The 22138-nt window shown below is 43.2% G+C and overlaps 1 protein-coding gene across 7 annotated transcripts in view; it reads right to left on the bottom strand.

Moving 5' to 3' along the window:
• Positions 1-404: 404 nt before the first annotated feature.
• Positions 405-22138, bottom strand: part of klhl13 (kelch-like family member 13) — a 59276-nt gene continuing 37542 nt past the window's right edge. For all 7 annotated transcript variants that reach the window (XM_028983450.1, XM_028983454.1, XM_028983452.1 and 4 more), the window contains 6 exons: positions 21326-21467; positions 17052-17184; positions 14053-14249; positions 12026-12821; positions 6665-6778; positions 405-1688 (listed from right to left, as the gene is read on the bottom strand). In XM_028983450.1, coding sequence (XP_028839283.1) covers positions 1198-1688; positions 6665-6778; positions 12026-12821; positions 14053-14249; positions 17052-17184; positions 21326-21467 — 1873 coding nt within the window. In that variant the 3' untranslated portion in view covers positions 405-1197. The remainder of the gene's footprint in view (positions 1689-6664; positions 6779-12025; positions 12822-14052; positions 14250-17051; positions 17185-21325; positions 21468-22138) is intronic.

The following is a 22138-nucleotide window of genomic DNA, read 5'->3' as shown; positions in this document are numbered from 1 at the left end:
TGCTTTCCTACAGACAGCCACTCAATAGGCCTCCTGGTCTCCTTCCCACTCCAGCAGACACAGACAGAAGGTGTGTGACTGGGGCAGCTGCTCACACTCTGGACCAGGCATGAGGTAGATTAACACAGAGCCCCGACCATATGGTTGCAGTGAACTGCTGCAGGGTCCCTCTGTCCTCTCACACCCTCACACACGGGAGGCAGGGAGGTCACCTTAGTGATGATTCTGTTTCTGGGACAGGAGGACATGAAGGGGAGACAGAGGAGGAGGACACTCAAAAAGAGAGCGAAAGCAAAAGACAAGAGAATCAGAGATGGAAACAATAAAAATGTAAATAAAATGTATTGCATCATGTTTTCGACAGATAGCTTAACGGGTCACAAAATTCAGAGAGGAGACAGCAGTGTTATTTGATTTGTTTTCTTCAAAACCTGGTTTATTAAATTTAGAAAACACAATATTCCTCTCAACAGTTCGTAACAATAACAGGAAGAAGAACTGACAGAAACCAAGGAAATTGAGGGTGGGGTGAGCAGCAGAGGGGTGCAGGCCAAACCCTGAGTTTCAAACCTCCACCCCTCCACCTCACCTGCTGCAGGTACACGGGACAAGAGGAGGGGCGTGGCGCCTGTCCCTCTCATACACAAAAACGCCTTCAGAAAAAGGTGATGACATCATATTCATCATGGTAACAAAACTCAGACATCAGGTAGAAAAGTTGAATTGTGGAGTCACTGGTTTTTTTCTTTTTCAAGTCAGTGTGTGTATTTCCTGCCACAAAGAGATTGAAGGGGGAAATTAAAACCTTTAAAACAATAATAGCATTAAGGTGGACCCCCCCAAAACAAAACCAAACCAAAAGAAATGCTTCCATTGCTAAAAGGGGAAAATCTTCTGCACAGCTATTAAGCATTTTTGGGGTCGGGAGGGGGACGTCATGGCAGACGCATCACGTCAAGTCATTCCATCACAGGGGAGTGCAAACAAGGCTTAAAACTAGACTGTGAGAGTGTGTGTGTGCATGGGAGTGTGTGTGTTGGTGCAATGCCGCTGCCTGAGGGCTTGAGGGGAGGGGGCTGGGTGTCAAAGGAAGGAAACTGAAACAGTCCCATCAGTCCGTCTGTCCAACTGGTCATCCACCCAATCCGCAGTCTGTAGGCTAACTCTCTCGCTCTCTCCACCCCCCTCCCTCCATCCTCAAGGCGCAGACAGGGGCGACTCCCGCGTGGGTGAGCCGACAGACAGGTCCTCTGGGGGGAAGACAGTAAGGGTGCAGGCCCTGATGCCCCCCAGTGATTCAGGCAGATCAAACACCTTTTGCCACTCGTCCTTTTCAGGGTCGTACTTTTGCACAATCTCCACCATGCAGCGGTTGTTCCATGAGTACCCACCCACCACATAGATCTTGTTCTCAAAGACGGCCACGCCCACATCGCTCTGGCCACGTAACATAGCTGCGATTGGAGTCCACAGGTCCAGGGCGGGGCTATAGTACTCGCAGCTCAGCACATCGTCGTAGTCGCTCGTGCCACGGAAGTGGTTACCGCCGATGACATAGAGCCGATCCGCCACCGTGCACATGCAGTGCAGCCCACGCACCGTCGTCATGGGAGCCTTCTGCGTCCACTTGTCTGAGTCTGGATCAAAACACATCAGCTCCTTCTGGAAAGTGTCATGAGTGATGCCACCTAGAACACCAAGAAGATACAAAAAAAAAAAGAATTAGCGTGCACGTACGGACAACCACCCACCCAAAAACTCTCTGGCATGAACACATGAGCACAGAACAACAAATCAAAAGCATTAACCATTAAGGCCCCAGCAGACACAGGTTTCTCTCCATCTGTATTAAAAATTAGGTAAAGGCTGCGCACATAGCCCCTGAATGATTAGCTCAGATTTGTGTGTGTGTAATCACACACACTGCAGGCACACAGATGTGTTCATATTCATGTTACCATAGCTTCCCATCCCCCACTGTGTCTCATAGCTGCACACAAATGCACAGAGCCACAGTGGATCACTTGAAAGAATAAAGTAAAAAAAAAAAAAAAATCATAATAACTTTTATGATGCTCAGTGAGAAAGGACTGATTTGAGAGGCAAAGAGGGAAGGGAGAGGAAAAAATAAAACAGGACATGTCTACTGGGAGGGCTGAAAATACAGAGGAGCACAATCCCAGCATGCATCTGGGTGAGAGCCAGACACTCCCCCCTTCTCTGTGCTCCCCTTGCTGAGAGGCAGTGTGTGAAGAGTGTCAGTTTGGTGAACACAGATAGTGTTTTCACACCAGTTACCAGAGCCTGAACTGGATCATTTCAACAATGGTCCAATGAAAGGCGCTACACAAATCTAACAGTTAACCAAGCCAGTCGACACAGTTTTACCTCTGATATGACCAGTGAAAGAATTCCTACCGGGCCTAGTGGTTACGGAAACAAAACCGGAATCGGCAAGGTGCTACTGAGCAAAGCACCGTCCCCAACAAGGGTGATGGTTAAAAGCAGAGGACACGATTCATTGTGTCACTGTGTACTGGGCTTGCTGTGCTTCACAATGACAATCATTTCACTTTCACTAATTGCTGAATTCAAAGCAGGGTCCCAGATGCCAGAAACCATCCCAGGATATTGGGTGCCGGGCCACCACAGGGCACACACACCATTCGCAAGAAACTTCAGAAGAAAATATATTTTCAGAAGAAAGGCTGTTATAATATATAAGCAATATATAATATAACTCTACAAGAGAAAGGTGAGACATGAATGAATAAAAAAGTAAGAATACATGCGGAGGAATAAAAGAATCGGGGGTGTATGACAGGCAGTCTGGCGCAACATCCACTGACACTTGGTGACAAGAGAAGGCCAGAGAGCCCAGAGAGCAAACACTGGGAGAACATGCACCCGGACCTCTCAGGTGACAGGGGTAACAGAAGCGGAGATCCTCCCCGCCAGTTCCTGTCATTTTTTCTTTATTGCTCTTGATCCCTCTGTAAAGGATTACTCTGTCCACAACCGCTCAACTCATCATGTACTTAATGAGGAAGGAGAGCAGTGTCTAGTGTATGTAACACATATTATATTAAAAACAGAAATAAAAAGATGGCTGAACAGACATGCGGTTCTGTCCTGCGTGTGTGTCTAGACATTGATTCTTCTACATTATTCAGTGCTTACTGCATGTTGAGTAATGCACTGTGAAAGCGAGAGAGACCATAGGCTTGATAACAGCTCAGAGGCAGGAAAGGGGGGAATCTGGAAGTTTTACATCAATTTTACAAAAAAGGAAAAGGCACATAAGTCATTTTACAGGCTAGAGCAGCTTCAGAACAGAGAAGAGAGGAGAAAAGAAAAAAAATCGAAGAAAAACAAGGATAGACCAGTGGAAGGGATAAAAAGAGAGCAAACGGAAAAACTTGCCAGGGAGGAGGGTGGGAGAACAAGGCCTCAGATGAAAACTAGAGGGTCAGCAAGTTCCAAAAATACTCAGCAGCCAGAGTCAGCCAGGTGTGTGTGTGTGTGTGTGTGTGTGTGTGTGTGTGTGGATTGGGGGAGACCAAAGTCACCTCTGAAGGTGTGTATGATAAACACACACGTAGGGGTGTGCAAAAGCACAAAAAACAAGGGCTGGAATGTGCAAGGAACCAGGGAGTCCAGAGTACGCTTCTGTTCAATTAGCAGGGCTGCAGCCGCTGGAGGTTCGCTAAAAGGAAAAATCTCATTCGGCGGCCGGACAGGACGGGGACAGATTGCATTCTGAGTGCAGAGTTGCCGCAGAAAGTGTTATATGCTCCAAAACTTAGTCCCCAACTAATCCAAAACTAGAACTACAAATCTAAAAGTGGTTCATGAATCAGGACAGCTGTATACTCTGATCCCAAATCCAAAAGAAGGGATTTTGGAGACAGATCCAGGATCAGTTTTAGGCTTTTGATGGCATTGAATGCGGCTGGTTTACACAAAAGGGGCCTCTCCATTTAATAATAATAATAATAATTAAAAAAAAAAAAAAAAAAAACGGCCCCAACCTCTTGCCTTATTTCTATAATTCTTTTTTGATATTTCAAGACCAGACAGCCAATCAAAGTGTGACATCTGAACACACAGTCAGGGGCACCAAACATTAAAACATATCAATTCATTAATATAACAGAACAAAGAATTACTTTCAAATAAATTTTGGGGCTTATAAGATTAAGATCTCAGTGGAACAATTCTGATGCTATTCTAGTTCATCACTAGCACTGAGCAGGTGGCAGGAAAGCCTGTCTTTGGAGACATGTGCTTGATGTTTTATTCTGCACACAGAAGGAAAGTAATGCACTACTACATATGCTGGAGAATACCAACTAATAGTTCTTAAATCTACACACAATAAGAATTTCTTTGACACAATAAGAATAAGAAATTCTTTGGATCAGCTGCATAATGGGGAACTTGGCCATTAGGCAAACAGAGAGAAAAGGTTCAGACAAGAAGTAATCAAATATTAAAACTATTCTGATGCAGATGGAGGGATTAGGCTAAAGACTACTTGAAGGACAAGGTCTATATAAACCATTAGCTATAAAGTGAAAATGTATTAAAAAGTTTTATATTAATTTTCTAGAACATGACATTCTCTTCAAATATGACCCAGACCATGGTTGCTAGGGATTAGTTACAAAAACATATCTTTCTACAGTTCACCAACTATGAATGAAACCCATTTTATACTAAACGACATCATGAAAAATCTGAATGGAAATGAACTAATATTAAAAGCCACTCTGTTACCATAGGAACAACAGAATGGCATTAATTAATCTAAATGTGGGTATCATTTAGAGGTGCATGCATGTTCAAGATTATTAATCTTTTATTCTTTCCCTGTAAGACTGGAAATAAAAGTACCTTTCTTTTTCTGTTTTGCCCTCTACACACCTCACCTCACACAATCGCCTTTTCCACCCTGTTAATTCCTCCACCCGCTCTTTTCCTCTCCCTTCTTCTCTCCCTCTCTCTCTCTGTCCCCATTAGTCACATTGAGCGAGAGCGAAGACTCATCTCCAAAAAGCAGGATTTCACTTGCAATCCTGCAACGTGAACAAGTGACTGGAATCAGACGTAGAGGATTACTGTATCTGCACCCACACGAGTGAAGAGAGCGATCGAGTGAAAGAGGGTGAGATAGTAAAGAAATTATGAAGGGTGAATGAGGGTGGATGAGAGTGAGTAAGAGGGAGGCGAGTAAGAGAGAGGGGTGAGTAAAAGGTGAGTAAGAGGTGAGTAAGAGAGATGGATGAGTAAAAGGTGAAAAAGGGGTGAGCAAGAGAGAAGGGGTGAGCAAGAGAGAAGGGGTGAGCAAGAGAGAAGGGGTGAGCAAGAGAGATGGGTGAGCAAGAGAGATGGGGTGAGTAAGAGAGAGGGGCGAGTAAGAGAGAGGGGCGAGTAAGAGAGATGGGGCGAGTAAGAGAGATGGGGCGAGTAAGAGAGATGGGGTGAGTAAGAGAGAGGGGGTGAGTAAGAGAGAGGGGGTGAGTAAGAGAGAGGGGGTGAGTAAGAGAGAGGGGTGAGTAAGAGAGAGGGGTGAGTAAGAGAGAGGGGTGAGTAAGAGAGATGGGGTGAGTAAGAGAGAGGGGCGAGTAAGAGAGATGGGGCGAGTAAGAGAGATGGGGTGAGTAAGAGAGAGGGGTGAGTAAGAGAGAGGGGTGAGTAAGAGAGAGGGGTGAGTAAGAGAGATGGGTGAGAAGAGAGATGGGGTGAGTAAGAGAGAGGGGCGAGTAAGAGAGATGGGGTGAGTAAGAGAGATGGGTGAGTAAGAGAGAGGGGTGAGTAAGAGAGAGGGGTGAGTAAGAGAGAGGGGTGAGTAAGAGAGATGGGTGAGTAAGAGAGATGGGGTGAGTAAGAGAGAGGGGTGAGTAAGAGAGATGGGGTGAGTAAGAGAGATGGGGTGAGTAAGAGAGAGGGGCGAGTAAGAGAGATGGGGTGAGTAAGAGAGAGGGGTGAGCAGAAGGAGTGGGAGTGAGCTGGACAGAGAGAAGACAGTTAATCAGGGCGTTAGAGGAGTGAGGCTGGTGGAGTGAGAGTAGTGAGACTGGAGAATAAAACAATATCACCTCCCTGTTCACAATGAACCCTGTACATACTCAACACGTATGTAAACCCATCTGCACTTCTGTATATTTCACGATATGCTGTTAAGGATGTCAGACACACTTCAATATTTCTCACAGATTTCGTCATATGTCTGAGGCATTTTAGTCATGTAAACCCCCCTAAGCTACTGCGCACACACACACACACACACACACACACACACACACACACACACACAGTTTGAGGAAGTGATGCATTCAGTCTATATTTGGAAGACCGAGCACTTTCACAAAAACAGATTCACACTGGTGAAAAGATGGGCGTGCTCGCACACACATGCATGTGCACACAAACTCAATAATTAACACACTTTCACTGGCGCAGATATAACGCAGTATAACATGTTCTCACTTCACTTCCATTACAGAAACTGGCAGGTTTTCACACCGATCCAGGTTGTTCCTATAGACAGCAACACCACCTACACTCAACCCACTCACTTTAACTTTTAATTTGATTTGCAGTGTGGGGAACTTCAGTTTGCTGTCTGCCTCTTTTCACTCACACAGACCCAGGAACACACCTGAAATGTACATGAAGCCTCCGTAGACTGTGCCTGCATGGCCATAATGAGGTTCGTTCATTTTGGCCACATAAGTCCACTCGTTCGTCCTGGGGTTGTAACACTCCACCGTGGCTGTACAGAAAGAGAGAAAGAGAAAAAAAAAATCACCATTATAAATTCTGAACCTCTGCACAAGAAGCCAATGAGGTGATGAAAGCTGAATGAAAGTCAGTTGAAAGCCAACTTGACTTCTACAGACATGCAGCTTCTTCTGGAGTATGTGCATGATCTCACACACACACACACACACACACACACACACGGTTGTGAAATTTGAATTCTGCATTGGTTTGCGCAAGCTGATGCACTTATGTCAGCATGCCATGTTGACATAAACGATGCCCGTGTTTGCTTCCTGCATTACACATTCATCTGCCTCTTCTTCTCACACACACTCTGAAAGTGAAGGTCAATGTGTCGGGAAAGAATGGTCATTATTGGTGCCATGAAACATATAAGATAAGAAGCTGCGAATAACGTGAGTTTACTATACAGAACACACAAAAAAATCAGGGCCAGACCAGACATTAAAGTGATGGACGGCGTAATGAAGACTGACTTCCTCTCAGCACAGAGAGGGTTACACACCACTAATTAGGCATTAGCAACAACAAAATCAAAAGAGAGCAACTCAAAGTCATCAAACACACTTAAAGAATCTAAAGAATTCTGTCTTCATTTAAGATGCAGACATCTTCTGACTCATCTGTGTCTGGCTCAAAATTAATACATAAACTCGGAGCAGGAACACAAGCACACTCTCGCACATGTATTATTCAGCAGGGACAGCTGGGGGGTTTCGTGTGTGTGTGTGTGTGTGTGTGTGTGTGTGAGAATGGCCAGTAACATGTATAAACGGGGCAGCAGGTAAACCGTGAATTAAAATAGGATTTACACCAGATACGTAAAGCGGCAGCGCTGTCGTGATGCGGTGTCGTGTGACCGCAGCTCCGTTGCCTCAGAAGATGAGGGCAGGTGTAGTTGCAGGTGTTCAATTTTCAGCCCGCTGACCAAAAGCTGCCTGAGAGCTGCGGGGCCGAACGCATTTCAGCACTCATCTTTCCAGGCTACTTCAATTATATGAAAATGTCAAAAGACAACGCAGTCGAGCTTTTTTGTCTCTGTCTTCTGGAGATCACACGGTGAAATCGTGCTGTACTTCACGTGGTTTCTTTTTGTTGTCGTCGTCAGCACTCTTTCCCGTTTCCCTCTTCCCACAAACCAATTCTGCAGTATGAGCCCATGTGACTACACTGCCAGCCCGACGCTGCGCAACCACAACTCTATATAACTATAAAACACTGGTCATGCAAAGCTCTTGCTGCGGAGAAACAAGTTCAAAAAATTACACACACAAAAAAATGATATTTTCAGTAATAAACAGCTTATCAATATCACATGCTCCATTCAACATGGAGGAAGTAACTCCTCCATTGGCAATGTTAGACAAAACACTGTTACATTTACATTAATTGCGAATGCCTTTATCCAGAGTGACCTACAATCAGTAGGTTCAAGACCTTCCTCTTTAGAGAATATTTAGATTAACTTGGAATGTTCTTATTGTCTAACTTATGTACAGAATCTACAACAAGAGTGAATAAAAAGAATGTATTCATAGTTGGGGTCCTAATGAACTAGAACTGATCACTTCATCGATGGTAACTTGAAAGCACGTTGTAAGTCGCTCTGCATAAGGGCGTCTGCCAAATGCCTTAAATGTAAATGTAGTTACTGAATTTGTCTATTCAATTTTGCCATGTTTTAAACAGCCTTAAACCATAAGCACCGCTGGAATTCCCCCCCATTCACCTGAATGTTAGGAAAGGTGGAAAACTGCCTGCCTTGGAAAATTCTAGTCCAACTATTTGTGTCTGTTAATTGAACTAATTGGCGAGTGACCTTTCCGCAAGAGTTGAAAATCAGGCTCCTGGTTTGTACGTCCTGCAGCGATTCACATTACGTGTCGAAAAACTCCACCCATCTACTAATTATCCACTGGCTTACATAAGGCGAGTTACCCAATTAGTGAATTAGGTGGAGTAAAACTCAGTTGGAAGGGAAATCAGCAGGACCGTGGCGCTCCAGGAGTATGACTACAATTAAAACAGAAGTCTGGAGACGCCGATGAGATTTAGGCCATCCGGATTTATTCTGCCAGACTGCACAGCGTTTTTTGGAACTTTGACTTGTCCACATGGAAAGAAGCACAATGGACATAAAGAGGCCAGATTTATTACTCAAAATACGGCCTACTGCAATCCCCATGGAAACGGAGAAATGGAATGCCGCTGAGATGTCAATGCATGAAAAACCCCACACCTGCGCATTTTGGTCCCGCCTTGTTCTCTCTGCACAATGCGAGTGTAAGTGTGCAAACACAACCAGGTGATGAAAGCACCGTCCAGTTGGCTAATGTATGCATGGGTAAATATTAAGGCATGAAACACACACACACACAAATTGTGTGTGTTAATGTTATTGGGTTCTGAGTACACCTGGCATTTTAATTAGCCACAGTCCACTGGGGTGTTTACCCAGCAGCCTTCATCAGCCTCTGGCCAGTCCACGCAACCCTGCAGCAGATAGCTGCGTTACTATAGTGACCAGTGGACGTGAGTGTGCCTGTACTCCACTGGCCGGTGTGGGAGGCATTCACACAAGGCATCTTCAAACCCCAGTTAATATTAATAAAAGCCATCTGCCACACACCACCCCTTCACTTCACACACACAAACTTTTGAATTTTATTTAATTTAGATGAAGACGTAGTGTAGAAAATATATTTCATATTACAAAATCTTTACAGAACAAAACAATCCTATCTGTAAACATAACCACAGGCAGATTCATATTCCTCACACATGCACAATCTACACAGATAATAACTGATGTTCTAACATCACACTTAGAAAGTGTATAGTTTATAGGAGAAGCGTGTGCGCTTGCTCTGACCTCTCAGGGTCTTCAGATGAGGTAGTAAAAAATGTCCTTAATCTGCAGCCCTCAGCAGTGATATAAATCACACATGCATAATGAAGCGCTACAGCGCCGGCACCCGCAGACTCGTACAAAATCAGATTAATTCCGAAGGCAGAGCAGCTACTGCAAATTTCAGAATGTATGTTGAAGCACACGCAAATCATCCCAACTGCCGCACTTCAGCAAGGTCGGCGGAACTGCATTAAACTCATCTCAACTTCAGCAACGTGGAAGCAAGGTGGGAAGAAAAGGATGAAAAATGGAAATGAACAGATTGCTCACATCCGTTCAGCTCTCCTGGTACATGAGACTCACATTAACCGTTAATCATCCGTCAAACAGTCAGCACTGCAGCATGTCTCACTGCCTCATGTAAAATGTCAGCATTTTCTATAATTAATATACTTTTTTTCAGTTTAATTTGCTGAGCAGCATTTCTAACATGCCTAATATTCTGTGGTATGGCTATATTCAATAACATAATTTTGCAGTTGAACGCAACACCTGATAAATACACTACTCACAATAGGTTAGAGATATTGTTATTTAAATTAGTGCTTTTCCTATTTGCTCTCAATTTTAATGAAATAAGTAAAAGTTCCCTTTGATATTACTAATAATGTATGAAAAGAAACCATTTTCATTAGTTTAATATTTATTACCACAAAAATTTAGACAATAACAGGGATAGCCCCAAATAACAAATATTGACAATGTCAGTAGCATTACATTTTCTGTAATGACAGCGACGCCTCATGCTCCTCACTAGACTCATGATGTTGTTCTGAGGCAATGCGTTCCACTCTTCCACAAGTGCTTCATACAGTTCTGCCAGGTCACGTGGGGGAGGGGTACGATCGTCCAGTCTCTGCTTCAACTGGTCCCAGATGTGCTCTATGTTGGTCAGGTCAGGGGACATTGATGGCCAGACCAGCACTCCAGCTTCCTGAAGTCGAGCTGTGACAATTCTGCCACAATGTGGTGGAGCATTATAATCCATGAACAGAAAGTTGGGGGTGTGCTGGTGGAATTGGGGGATGATTATTGGTTCTATGATGTCTCTGAGGGAAGAACATGCATTGACTGAGACATGTACAATAACCAAATCTGTTTAGTGCTGACTGGTGCAGACTGCCCAGACTGTTGCACCTCCCCTGGGGACCATGTTGACCTCAGCGTATCGCTCACCTCGCCTTCTCCAGCAACGCTGACAACCATCATTTCTATGCACGGTAGACCACTGCTGCATTGTCCAGGTCACACGGTCTTGTGCCCACTGCAAACGTTCATGGCGGTGTCTTGTGTCAGTATAGTCACTTGCAATGGTTGTCTGGCATTCGGTCGGTTGTGTGTGGTGCTTTTGCGTTGTGTGTTCATGGATGTTTAAATGATGAACTTGGAATGACTTACTGACAATACCAGATTTTTATTGAAATTGATGCCACATTGAGAAAGGTTTCTGTTGGTATTGGCCTCTACATAAGGCAAACCTGTTCACAATGAGACCATTACACGGACAACACAAAATGACCACAATTGTTTCCCTATCCCAAAAATGTCTGAAGTGAAACAAACACTGTATGTATGACACAATATCCCCAACTTATTGTGAGTAGTGTAATAGGGCTGGGATAAAATATAGAATTTAATATGTAACAATAGGAAGAAGGTGAAAGCTACACACCAAATCGGGCAAATTTATTCACAGAAGTGAATAAATGAATCAGTAAAAAACAACAAATTCTAATCTCTGATGAGATGATTGATGAAGACATTGTGTCCTGAACTGAACAGAGAAAAGCATGTTGTATCATCCCTAATAAATACTATTCAGTGCCAATACATGTCAATGGAACGTAAGATCTGGTGCGACATTCTCTGCAAATATTGTTCCTGCTTCTAGACTCAGTGCCCAAAGAACTGATTAGTAGGTATGGACTGTTCTGAAAACGGGGATTTAGGCTCCGTACAGGCCTGTATGTAAGAATGAGCGGCAGTAACAAGCAGACACCAAGTCTGTGTACACAGACCCTGGAACTGACCCCAGATGTGAGTCTGTGTTCATGTATATGTATAAGATGACCATGCAACCTGTGGTGGGAACGTCTCTCCGACAGACACTCTGTACCTGTCACTCTTCAATTCTGCATGGAACAAGCGGTGTATCTTTCCAGTTTCCCAGGCAGCCCAGAAAGCTGCAGAAACCAGGTCAAGCTGGTCCGGCAGCACGGTGTGAAATTAATGTCTGAGTCCACACCCACTCAGAAACACTACATTCAGTGCTCACAATACACATCATGCACATGCACGCGCACACACACACACACACACACTTACCCAGCTCCCCCGCCGCATTCCTGCCCCCAACTGCATACAGGTAGCCCTTGAGCGCACTCAGGTGAAAAAACGTCCTCTTCTCATTCAGGCAGGCCACCTGCATCCACTTGTTGTAGCGCGGGTCATAGCGAAACACCGTGTCCACTGCAGTCTTGCCCTTGGTATCGTAGTTGCTCTGCCCTCCCACCACGTACAGGAAGTTCCCGATGACCGCGATGCCGTGCTGGTAGCGGGGAGCGTCCATGGGGGCTAGCGCCTTCCACTCGTGCGCCTTTTCATCAAATAGCCGTAGCTCCTTACTGACCACCAGCTGTTGCCGTAACACCCCACCCAGAGTAACCAAGTGGGTGGAGTCTGAACGGATGGCGGTGCGCTCTGACTGCATGACCGGCTGCATGTAGGGCATCATCTGGTAGTTGCTGGCCTCCAGCAGCAGGTTGACGCAAGTGTTGTCCGTGCGCATGAAGTCGACAGTCTGGACGTGGTTGATGAGCTCCGACGGGCTCATGAGCGGGAAGCGGATATTGCGCATGAGCCGGGCGGCATACTCCATCCGCCCGTCCTCAGACCGAAGCCAGCGGCAGGCGGCCTTGAACAGCTCCAGCTCGCTGCAGTGCTTCAGGCTGTTGCTGGAGAGAACAAAGGCCAGACGCTCGAATGGCAGCTTCACAAACTCGCCGGTGGCCAGCAGAGAGGGGAAGTTCTTCAGGATGAAGTTGTTGACATATTTATCCACCTCTGTCAAGTTGTAGGTGTTGGCAATGCGACCCACCTCCACACAGTTGTCCAGTGATACCTGTTGTGACAGGATGGGGCGGGGCAGGCCAATAAACAAGCAGTAGAATAAGTCAGATTCAAAGCAATATTACATGACATTAAGAACATTTATTTCACTGTCTGATAACCCACAGTTGAAATCTTTTATACATTTATTTTACAAGTTATTTTCTGCAAATCCACAAAAATTCCAATTTTATATACAATTTCAGTAGATTCTTGCATAACTCGCAAAAAACTGCAGGTTGATGAAAAATGAAAAGCTAATGGAAATGGCAAATGGAAACAAGGCTTCATAAGTTGTAATTGTAACCTTGCTCACTTGGCAACTAGTTTGCATGTTGCATCCCTGAATGACACTTAAAGCCATCTAGCGTTTCCAAATGTGAACAATATCGCTACATATCAAATAATCAATAGATTTTTTTCAGAAAACTGATGCATGAAGAATGGGGATGACATTACATCCAGGTCATATTCTGTCCTGTTTTGGAAACACATTCTAACACATTCAACGTGCACTTCACATTGTACACAAGGGTTATTGTAGTCATGTGTTTAAAGTGTCAAAAATGCATATGTCTTTGTGGATAGGGTTCATTAAGTCTTTTTTTTTATGAGGGGGTATGAAAGTTTATCATTAGCTTGAAGCAGACAGAGCACAAGAATTTCAAATGAAAAAAATATGAATTTTTAGTGCCTAATACATACTTAAGCAGATTTAGAACATCATTGAGCTGCCAGACTGCTTTGAAGGTTAGGACATTTTATTTATAAGCTCTGTTTGGTTACTTTTCAGCTGCATTACCATCTCTGCTGCCTAAAAAGACAAAGGACTAAGGATTATGTAGAGACATATATATGTAGAAGTTATCTCAGCGCTAACAGCAGGTTAAAGAACACAACTCCAAAACATGTTTCACAAATTTGCGCTGTGGCCTGTGTGAGCAATTCTGTACACAAACTGTTTTTAAGCTCTCAACCATAAAAATGTTCAGTGAAGCCTGCTGGGTGCAAGCAGGCAGTCAAAAACAGTATCACACAGCCTGGCTGCAACCAGATGCCACTTTTCATTGGCTCTTAAGAAAATGTGTTTCACTGGTGGCATCCATTGTGTTCACAAATTGTACAGTCATTTTTCTAAAAAGATGAGATGCCATGGCAATCAAAATATAAAGATGAACTCAATTCATATCAAGTGTGTGTGTGTGTGTGTGTGTGTGTATGCGTGTGTACATTTGGTCTCTTACCCCCGAGATGAGAAAGACCTTGCAGAAGTCGAGCACAGGGAGAATCTGGAGGAAGCTGGCAGCCTCCAGTGTGTCCTGCAGGTTCTCCATGTTGAGTGAGAGCTTGGCTGTGTAGATAAAGTCTATGATCTTCTTCAGTCCTATCCGATTTACGCCGTGCAGCTTAATGCACATCAAATCCTGCTCCTTCATTCCACCTGGAGGACAGGGGGGACGGTGTTAATGTGAAAGTGAGCAGTAGACAGAAGGGGAGAGAATATGAATACAGAGTGACTAACGAAAAAAGGGGAAAGGACAAGGAAGAGAAGAGAGAATGAGAACCAGTGCTAGAGAGAGAACGAGAGGACGCACACATACAGTATAAATATACATATGGGTATGTCAGTGTATGCGTGTGTAAATATATTTATGCATACATATAAACATGGAGACATTCACTGATGTGGCAATAATGTAATTCTGAAGAAGAAAAGGGTGAGAGGAGTAAGGTGATTAAATACAGCGCATATAAAACAGAAGAGTGACCCACTTCTATTTATACTGGAGGTAAACAGTGATGCCCCACTCCACATTTTACTCCACTTTTCATTAATTTCATGGAGAGAAAGAAGGCCTGGGAGTCAGAGGGAGGGAGGTGGAGGTGTAAGAGGATGAGTCAGAACTGGTCAGCGGGGGAGTTATTAATCCTGGCTGGTTTATGAGGGGGTCTCGAAAACACACTGTTTTCCCTGGACAGAACAGTGCCAAGTTGTGTAGGTATACAAAAATACACACAGAAAAAGACAGATGTGTGTGTGTGTGTGTGTGTGTGTGTGTGTGTGTTCTCGAAGTGCTGTGGTTGGCAAAAATAGTATTACATTCATATTTTGTAAAATTATCTGCCTGTCTCAGTCTATAAACTTTGTGCAGTTTAAGATCTAAAAACAAACCGTGTATGTTTATAATATTTTAGCTGCTAGTGCACATCGCATCAATGATAACAGCAAGCAGACGATGTGAATGGACTAAGCCACTAAAGGCAGCTGATTAACACACATGCACACACACCTCTTCCTTTCACTTAGGCTCCATCACATTCATTCACTTTCCATTTTTGCTCACACATTCATTCCCTTCTCCCATCACACACACTCTCTCTCTCACACAAACACACACACACACACACACCCAAAAACACTAATGTTCACAGTTCTTTATCTTCATTATCACTTTCAGATTTCTCGCTTCCTCTCTCTCCAAAGCACAGACACACTTCCATTCGTCTAACGTCTCCTTTTCAGACACTTTAATCTTCTCACCTCACTTTCATTTCAACAGTGCCTCTCACTAGAAAGAAAAAATAAAGAACGAAAGTGCATATTGTTGAATTTATCACCCCCCCCTACACACACACACACACACACACACAAACACACACAAACACACACACACACACACACACACACACACACACACACACACAAACACTTACTCCATTTCCTTAGCACAAAAACAAAGAAGAGCAGAAAATAAGACACGGACACATTTTTTATGATCTTCTCTCCTCCTCGCCTGTTCCATTCTGAAGACATACATCATATGAACCTGTAAAGCCCCCTTACAGCTGACACCTCATCTAACCTGCTTTCTCACACCAACACCTTCCTGTTGTCACATCAGCATGACAAAGGTAGGGCTGGGGCAGGGATAAAAAATAAATAAACACACACACACACTTTTTTTTTTTTTTAAAGATACCTTTTCATCTCACTTCTACATGAATTCCCAGAACAGTGGGTCTGATGTTTCCTCCCATATTCCCTTATCCCTAATGCACTATGACCAACAAACCAGCTTGTGTATGTAACATTGGTGTGAATCACATAGAATTATGTGATATGATAAAATGACATTATACTGTATGATAACATTATATAACATTATATAACAGTAGTGATGATTCTTCAAAAACCCATACATTGCAGGACCGTTCTATAGAGGGGGGTTACGATCTCTGTTAGTGGGGGGAAAATCTGAATTTTATAATTATGCAGATTTACTTGTTCAACTTCTATACTGACATTATACAATATACTGACTCTGAATAACCAGTGTGTTGATAATACATCACTGGAGGAATTATCATGATATATTGCCATACTGGTTTTTGTCCCACCCCAATTTATCACTGATCATTAATTTAAAACAGCAAATAAATATTTAACTGTATTTTTAGAATTCTCACAAAATTCTTTCCTGAATATGAGAGTAGCAGAGCGTAATACATAAGACTTTTTAAAAACTGCACTCCACATGATTAACAGTGATCAACGTTCCATTATCGTCCCAATGGTGATAATACATTTCCCAGGATCTCATTCACCCAGCATACAGCGGGGCTGTCTGAGGCTCTGAGACAAAAGGAGTTGACTGCAGCTGCGGATCTTTCCAGAACAATCCCTGCTGCGAGCCACATGGCCTGCAACTCAGGAGGCTGAGAGTGAGACGAACACAACATGTTTACAATCGACAGGAGTGTTCAGGCCACAGGAACAAGGACAAAAACAGGATGGTCTGAAGATAGAAACCAGCACCACTGAATCTAGGATGACGTGCTTGTCCTGTCTGTCTGTCGGTCTGTCTCTCAAACACACACACATACACACACACAGGCATTCTCCTACACAAGCAAAGAGCTGATGTACATATCACTGTGAGGACCATACAGTAATGGAGTTTACAATAAGTGAGTTATGGTTCATTAGTAGTGCACATGCTCGGTAGCCAAAAGCAAATGTTTAGACACGTTCACTTTTTGAATTCGCAAGTAAGTATTTATGTCTCCTTTCCCTCACTGCCACATACTGTATAAGCACACAAGAAGAACACAGACGCACACGCATCAGACAGCAGACCAGGTTCATAGAGCATAGCCAGGGTGTCCCTAGAGCCTCCCCCACTCCGGTAAAGCTTCCTTGTGTCTGCCTTTACAACCCCAACCATCCCCTCCAAGCTCTCACCTGTAAACATGGCTTTGAAGTAGTCGCTGGAGGAAGCCATCATGGCTCTGTGCACGGGGAAGGCCTCTTCCCCATCACCCGCAACCAGCGTCACGTCACACAGCAGACCCTCTATTCTCAACTGGTCAAAACCCTGATGGTGGTTAGACAAGACACAGAGCAAGAGATTTTAACTCGAATCAGGTTCTGGCAACATAATCTTCCTCAGAAGAATCTAGTGTGCAGAGAGAGAGAGGGAGAGAGAGAGAGAGAGATACAGCTAAACATATAAAAGTCAGAAACGGCAATTTTATTGTCTGAGAGTAATACTGTTTGTATCTTGAACTATAACTGGTGTAAAATTGATAAAGCGTTGTTTCAATACCATTAAATGATGATGATGACGATTATTATGATGGGCAAGCAACCTTTGCTATCGATCCCACCAAGAATACTAGCAGGCTAAATGGCAGCTGGGTTATTTATGCTGACCACACCAACAGTTCCACATTAAAAACCCTTTAAACTGAGCAGGATAGAGAGGCAGTTGGGATGGAAAGGGATGCTAGCTGTGGGTGGAATTGGGACGAGGTGGCCTGAAAGGGGACTGAGGGACATGGGGAGATGAACGACCCACTTTTGTGACTCAAGCAAAGCCACACAATACAAACAAATAAATAAATACAAATACAATATACACTTACTAAAAAAAAAAAATCTTAAGTAAGACAGGCATGCCTTTGATTTGTGATGAACTAAATAATTGTTGCATTCTTACAGAATTCAATTTACATATGCACATGTACACACACATTCACATACAAAAAGTTAAACAAACTCTGAGGGAATTCATTTTTAAATGACATTTTATACCATTATTTTAATGCTGTATCTGTTTTGGAGTGAGTCATGAAAAGAACTATACCATAACATTATACATCTTTAAAACATTCACCATATTCCTAAAACTGTGCTCTTAGGACACTTGGGAAAAATCTGGATTATTTCATCAGGATGCCTCTGTTCTTTGTAATAAATTCCTTTTTTTCTTTGAGAGAATGATTGTGTGACTGTCTCTGTCTGAGACGCACTGAGAGCTTGCCATGGACCCGAAGTGATCAAATTATGCCCGGGCGCTTCGGTCAAATCACATTTCCTCCCTGGAACTGTGTACGGAAAGACAGGCTGAGCTGAGCTGAGCTGAGCTGCTGGGGAGCGGAATGCAAGTCAATCAAATAACAGCCAACTGACGCTTCCCTGCAAATATTCCAGAAGGAGATATGTGACACCCTCCAGGTGAAAGTGTCATTAGCCCTGATAAGTGAATTTGATATAAAATTACACAAAACAATCAATTGTTCTTGTAGTGCACAGTTGGCGAAGGTCATTTATAATTCACCTAAAATCTGCACAGTCTTCTTCTCATTAGGGATCGCCACAATGGATTGGTGTCGGCACTGGTAATCGGGCATGTTGCCGGTTCGAATCCCGACCTGCCAAGGTGCCACGTAGCAGAGCACCGTCCCCACACACTGCTCTCCGGGCGCCTGTCATAGCTGCCCACTGCTCACCAAGGGTGATGGTTAAAAGCAGAGGAAACATTTTGTGGTGTGCATATATAAACATAGTTTATATTAAGTGTTTCTGAACCACTGTATACGAGTTTCACAGAGAAACTCTATTGTATCAACACCATAAAAAATTAAGTAGAACAAAAAAAAAAAAAAAGGAGACAAGAATACTTTCAAGATAAATAATGATTGAATCATAACTCAACACACACCACAGGGAGCTTTTTACTACTAGGATCAGGCGGTGGGTATGAAATTACTCTAGTTTGGGGGACAACAGGCACTGAAACAGTTGGCTTTGAGCCACACTTGTCTTGAAGTAAAACCTTGGGAGCAGATGTGTTTATGTGTGTATGTGTGTGTGTGTGTGTGTTTGTTTGAGCTATTTCATCAGGAGCTTGCTGACAGCTGTCAATGCTGGCTTGTCAATCGATGGGCTAACCTTGCCAAGATGAGGCAGATTCGTCTCCGCCAATGTGACTGCTAGGTCATGTGACCAAGGCTCAAGCTGAAACGTTAAATGTAAATTTTCCAGCGAAGGCTGTACTGTATGGTCCTACTACTGCAGAACAATTTCCTGTACTTCTCCTCTTTAAAACATGTAAATACCTTACCCTACACATATACTGAGCTGCACCTGTAATGAAGGCGCCGTTCCCCCAGGTCAGCCCCCCGGTCCATCTCATCTCATTAGAGTGGAGATGACCTTCATGACTGCGGCCAACGCCCAGGCTTCTGCCAGATGGCATAGGAAAGTGCTGCCAATTGGCATTAGGTCACATTTCACCAATGTTTAGCTAACGATTGAGTAAAACTGCACATGCTTTGAACCAGAGAGTATTTATAAAAGCACATTTCAGCCACATTCCTCTTGGTGACACTGATAAGTTGAATCACTTAAATCTTGGCCACAAAGTAGGTAATGTTAATCTGCTGATCACTGATACCAAAGATGGAATCAGTTGAAATCAAATCAATCTAATGAAAGTTAGCTATTCGCTGCAAAAACCAATTCTACAGCAATCCTGAGGTTCGGGATGCAGTTGGGCCTCAAACAAGAAAAAGATGGTCATGCCTTGCAAAATGAGATCAAAAACATTTATAACCCTCGGTTGTGCTCCGATACTGACCAATACCTTAATTAAATTAATAGTACGCTCTAAGGCAACATCACTAGAGGGCAATGTAAAATTCAAATAAAATCCCAATTAAGTACCCCAATAAATTTATGTATACAGATATTGCTACCTTTTGCAAAGGAACAAAAACAAGATCTGAATACTAAGATCAAATCATATTCCAATAATGTGCAGCATAGTGACTCAATACAGTTTCTCCATGTTTACATTTACATTTACCGCATTTATCAGACACCCTTATCCAGAGCGACTTACAATCAGTAGTTACAGGGACAGTCCCCCTGGAGCAACTTAGGGTTAAGTGTCTTGCTCAGGGACACAATGGTAGTAAGCGGGATTTGAACCTGGGTCTTCTGGTTCATAGGCGAGTGTGTTACCCACTAGGCTACAACCACCCATGTTGAGCTTTGTGGCTGGGGTCTTCATCAGCAAACAGCTCCAGTGTCAACTCATTTACACAGTGTCAACTGTATTTATAAAATTGACATCAATGATTACAGTGATATTATCAGTTCTTTTTTGGTTATTTTTGAGACCCTATTATTAACAAAATCCTGAATGTGTCCCTCACCCCAAAAATATGAGTGCAACAACACAGGAAAAAAGATGATGTGCACTCACAAATAATATGCCACATGCAAATCTGAGGGAGTCTGGTTATTGTGCATACATAAATATAAATATGCTTTTCAAAGCGCCTTCTTCGGCCTCTCTGTAACAATAAAACCATGTGGGTGAAAACTGCAGAGGGAAAACGGCCAATTAGAGGCGTGCTTAAATGTCACCTCTTTCATAAAGACCTCAGATACTCCATCACACACCATTAAGTCTCAGCTATATCAGACGTATGGTAAAGCAATATCCCATCAGACGAAATGACTCTAGTGTTTCACACATCGATCTCCCCTGCACTGCTCCAGACCTCCAGCGCTGACACACAGCCTCTTCAGAGGAGGGAAAGGGGGGGAAGAAAAAAAAAAAAAAAAAAAAAACCCTTTCACCACATTTTAGTTTTCATTTATTTCACACAACAGATCAGGTCACCCATACATACGATCATTATGATCTTATCAATGATACCTATAGCTGGCATTTTAAGGTATTAACCTACCTTGTCATGACCAGGGACACTTCTCTATAGCACAGAAGGGCAAAAATATGGATAAATAAAACACATGTTGTCTATTTAAAGGATCATTGAACACAACCAAACACTGGTTTGTTTTTAATTTAGAATAATTTTTGTCTGAACTGCTGAACGTCCTGGTGGCTGCTTTGCCTACCTTGTTATCCTGCTTTCAACCAAACATGGGATTTGAGAGTTTTTCGAGACTATTCAACCACTTGACTAAATGAGCAGAAAAAGTTTTAGAGCATTCTCATCACGTCGCATCCATGTCCATCAATCATGTGTAGAAGACTGCATTTGCACAAACACATCAAAATTCTCACAAATAAAGTCACACTAAATTCACTAAGTCAGTTTTTAATTTGAAGTTAGAGAATGATGATGGACATTCACTGTTGAAATGGGAACTCACTGTGATTAAAACATCTTAAAAACAGAACACACACACACACTTACTTGTAAGACCACGGAACTGTGCGTGTTGCTGGTGAAGAACCGGGTGTTGCCTGTCTTTGACGCTTGGAGGTGGGCGGAAATGCCCATATCACCACAGCCCAGAGACACCTTCATGTGTGGGTCGTCATCCTCAACGAGCGATCTGGGGGTCAGGGGGGAGAGTTCATCATTCTCAACATAGCCAGGTTTTACAGGAATAACGTCCACAACACAATGGTCCAACACAACAATGGAGATTGGTACTACAGTTACACACTAAGACAAATGGAATTGCCCCTGCTTTTTTCTCACTTTCTGCAAATGGAGTGCAGCACTGCACATTCAGAAAACAACAAGGTGAGGTGTAATTCCACTTGGTTAACAAAAATGAACAATCCTAGCCATAATATGTCAAGTTCAAAACGTTTTCATACAAAATAATATAGAAAAATAACACAGCCAGAGTCAAGTGAAGTAAACTTTATTGTCATCTCTTCTATATATTGTACAGATATACAGAGAGACGAGAAGACATGGCTCCAGTTTATACAGTGCAGTATAAGCAGACAACGAAAAACAGATGCGGCACATGAAATACAATGTATAAATAAATAAGATACAAAATATACATTTTAGCTAAAAATGAAGTGAAGAGATCATAGTCTGCGCTAATAGTGACACACCCAACACACACAGAGCAGATTTAGCTCTTGCTTGGCCACAGTTGGAGTGCATCGAGATACATTTACAGCATTTATCAGACACCCTTATCCAGTACAATCAGTATTTACAGGGACGGTCCCCCCTGGAGCAACTTAGGGTTAAGTGTCTTGC

The sequence above is a fragment of the Denticeps clupeoides genome, chromosome 6 (genome assembly GCF_900700375.1).
Source record: "Denticeps clupeoides chromosome 6, fDenClu1.1, whole genome shotgun sequence".
NCBI classification, from domain to species: Eukaryota; Metazoa; Chordata; class Actinopteri; order Clupeiformes; family Denticipitidae; genus Denticeps; species Denticeps clupeoides.
This window is presented reverse-complemented; position numbering and strand designations above follow the sequence as displayed.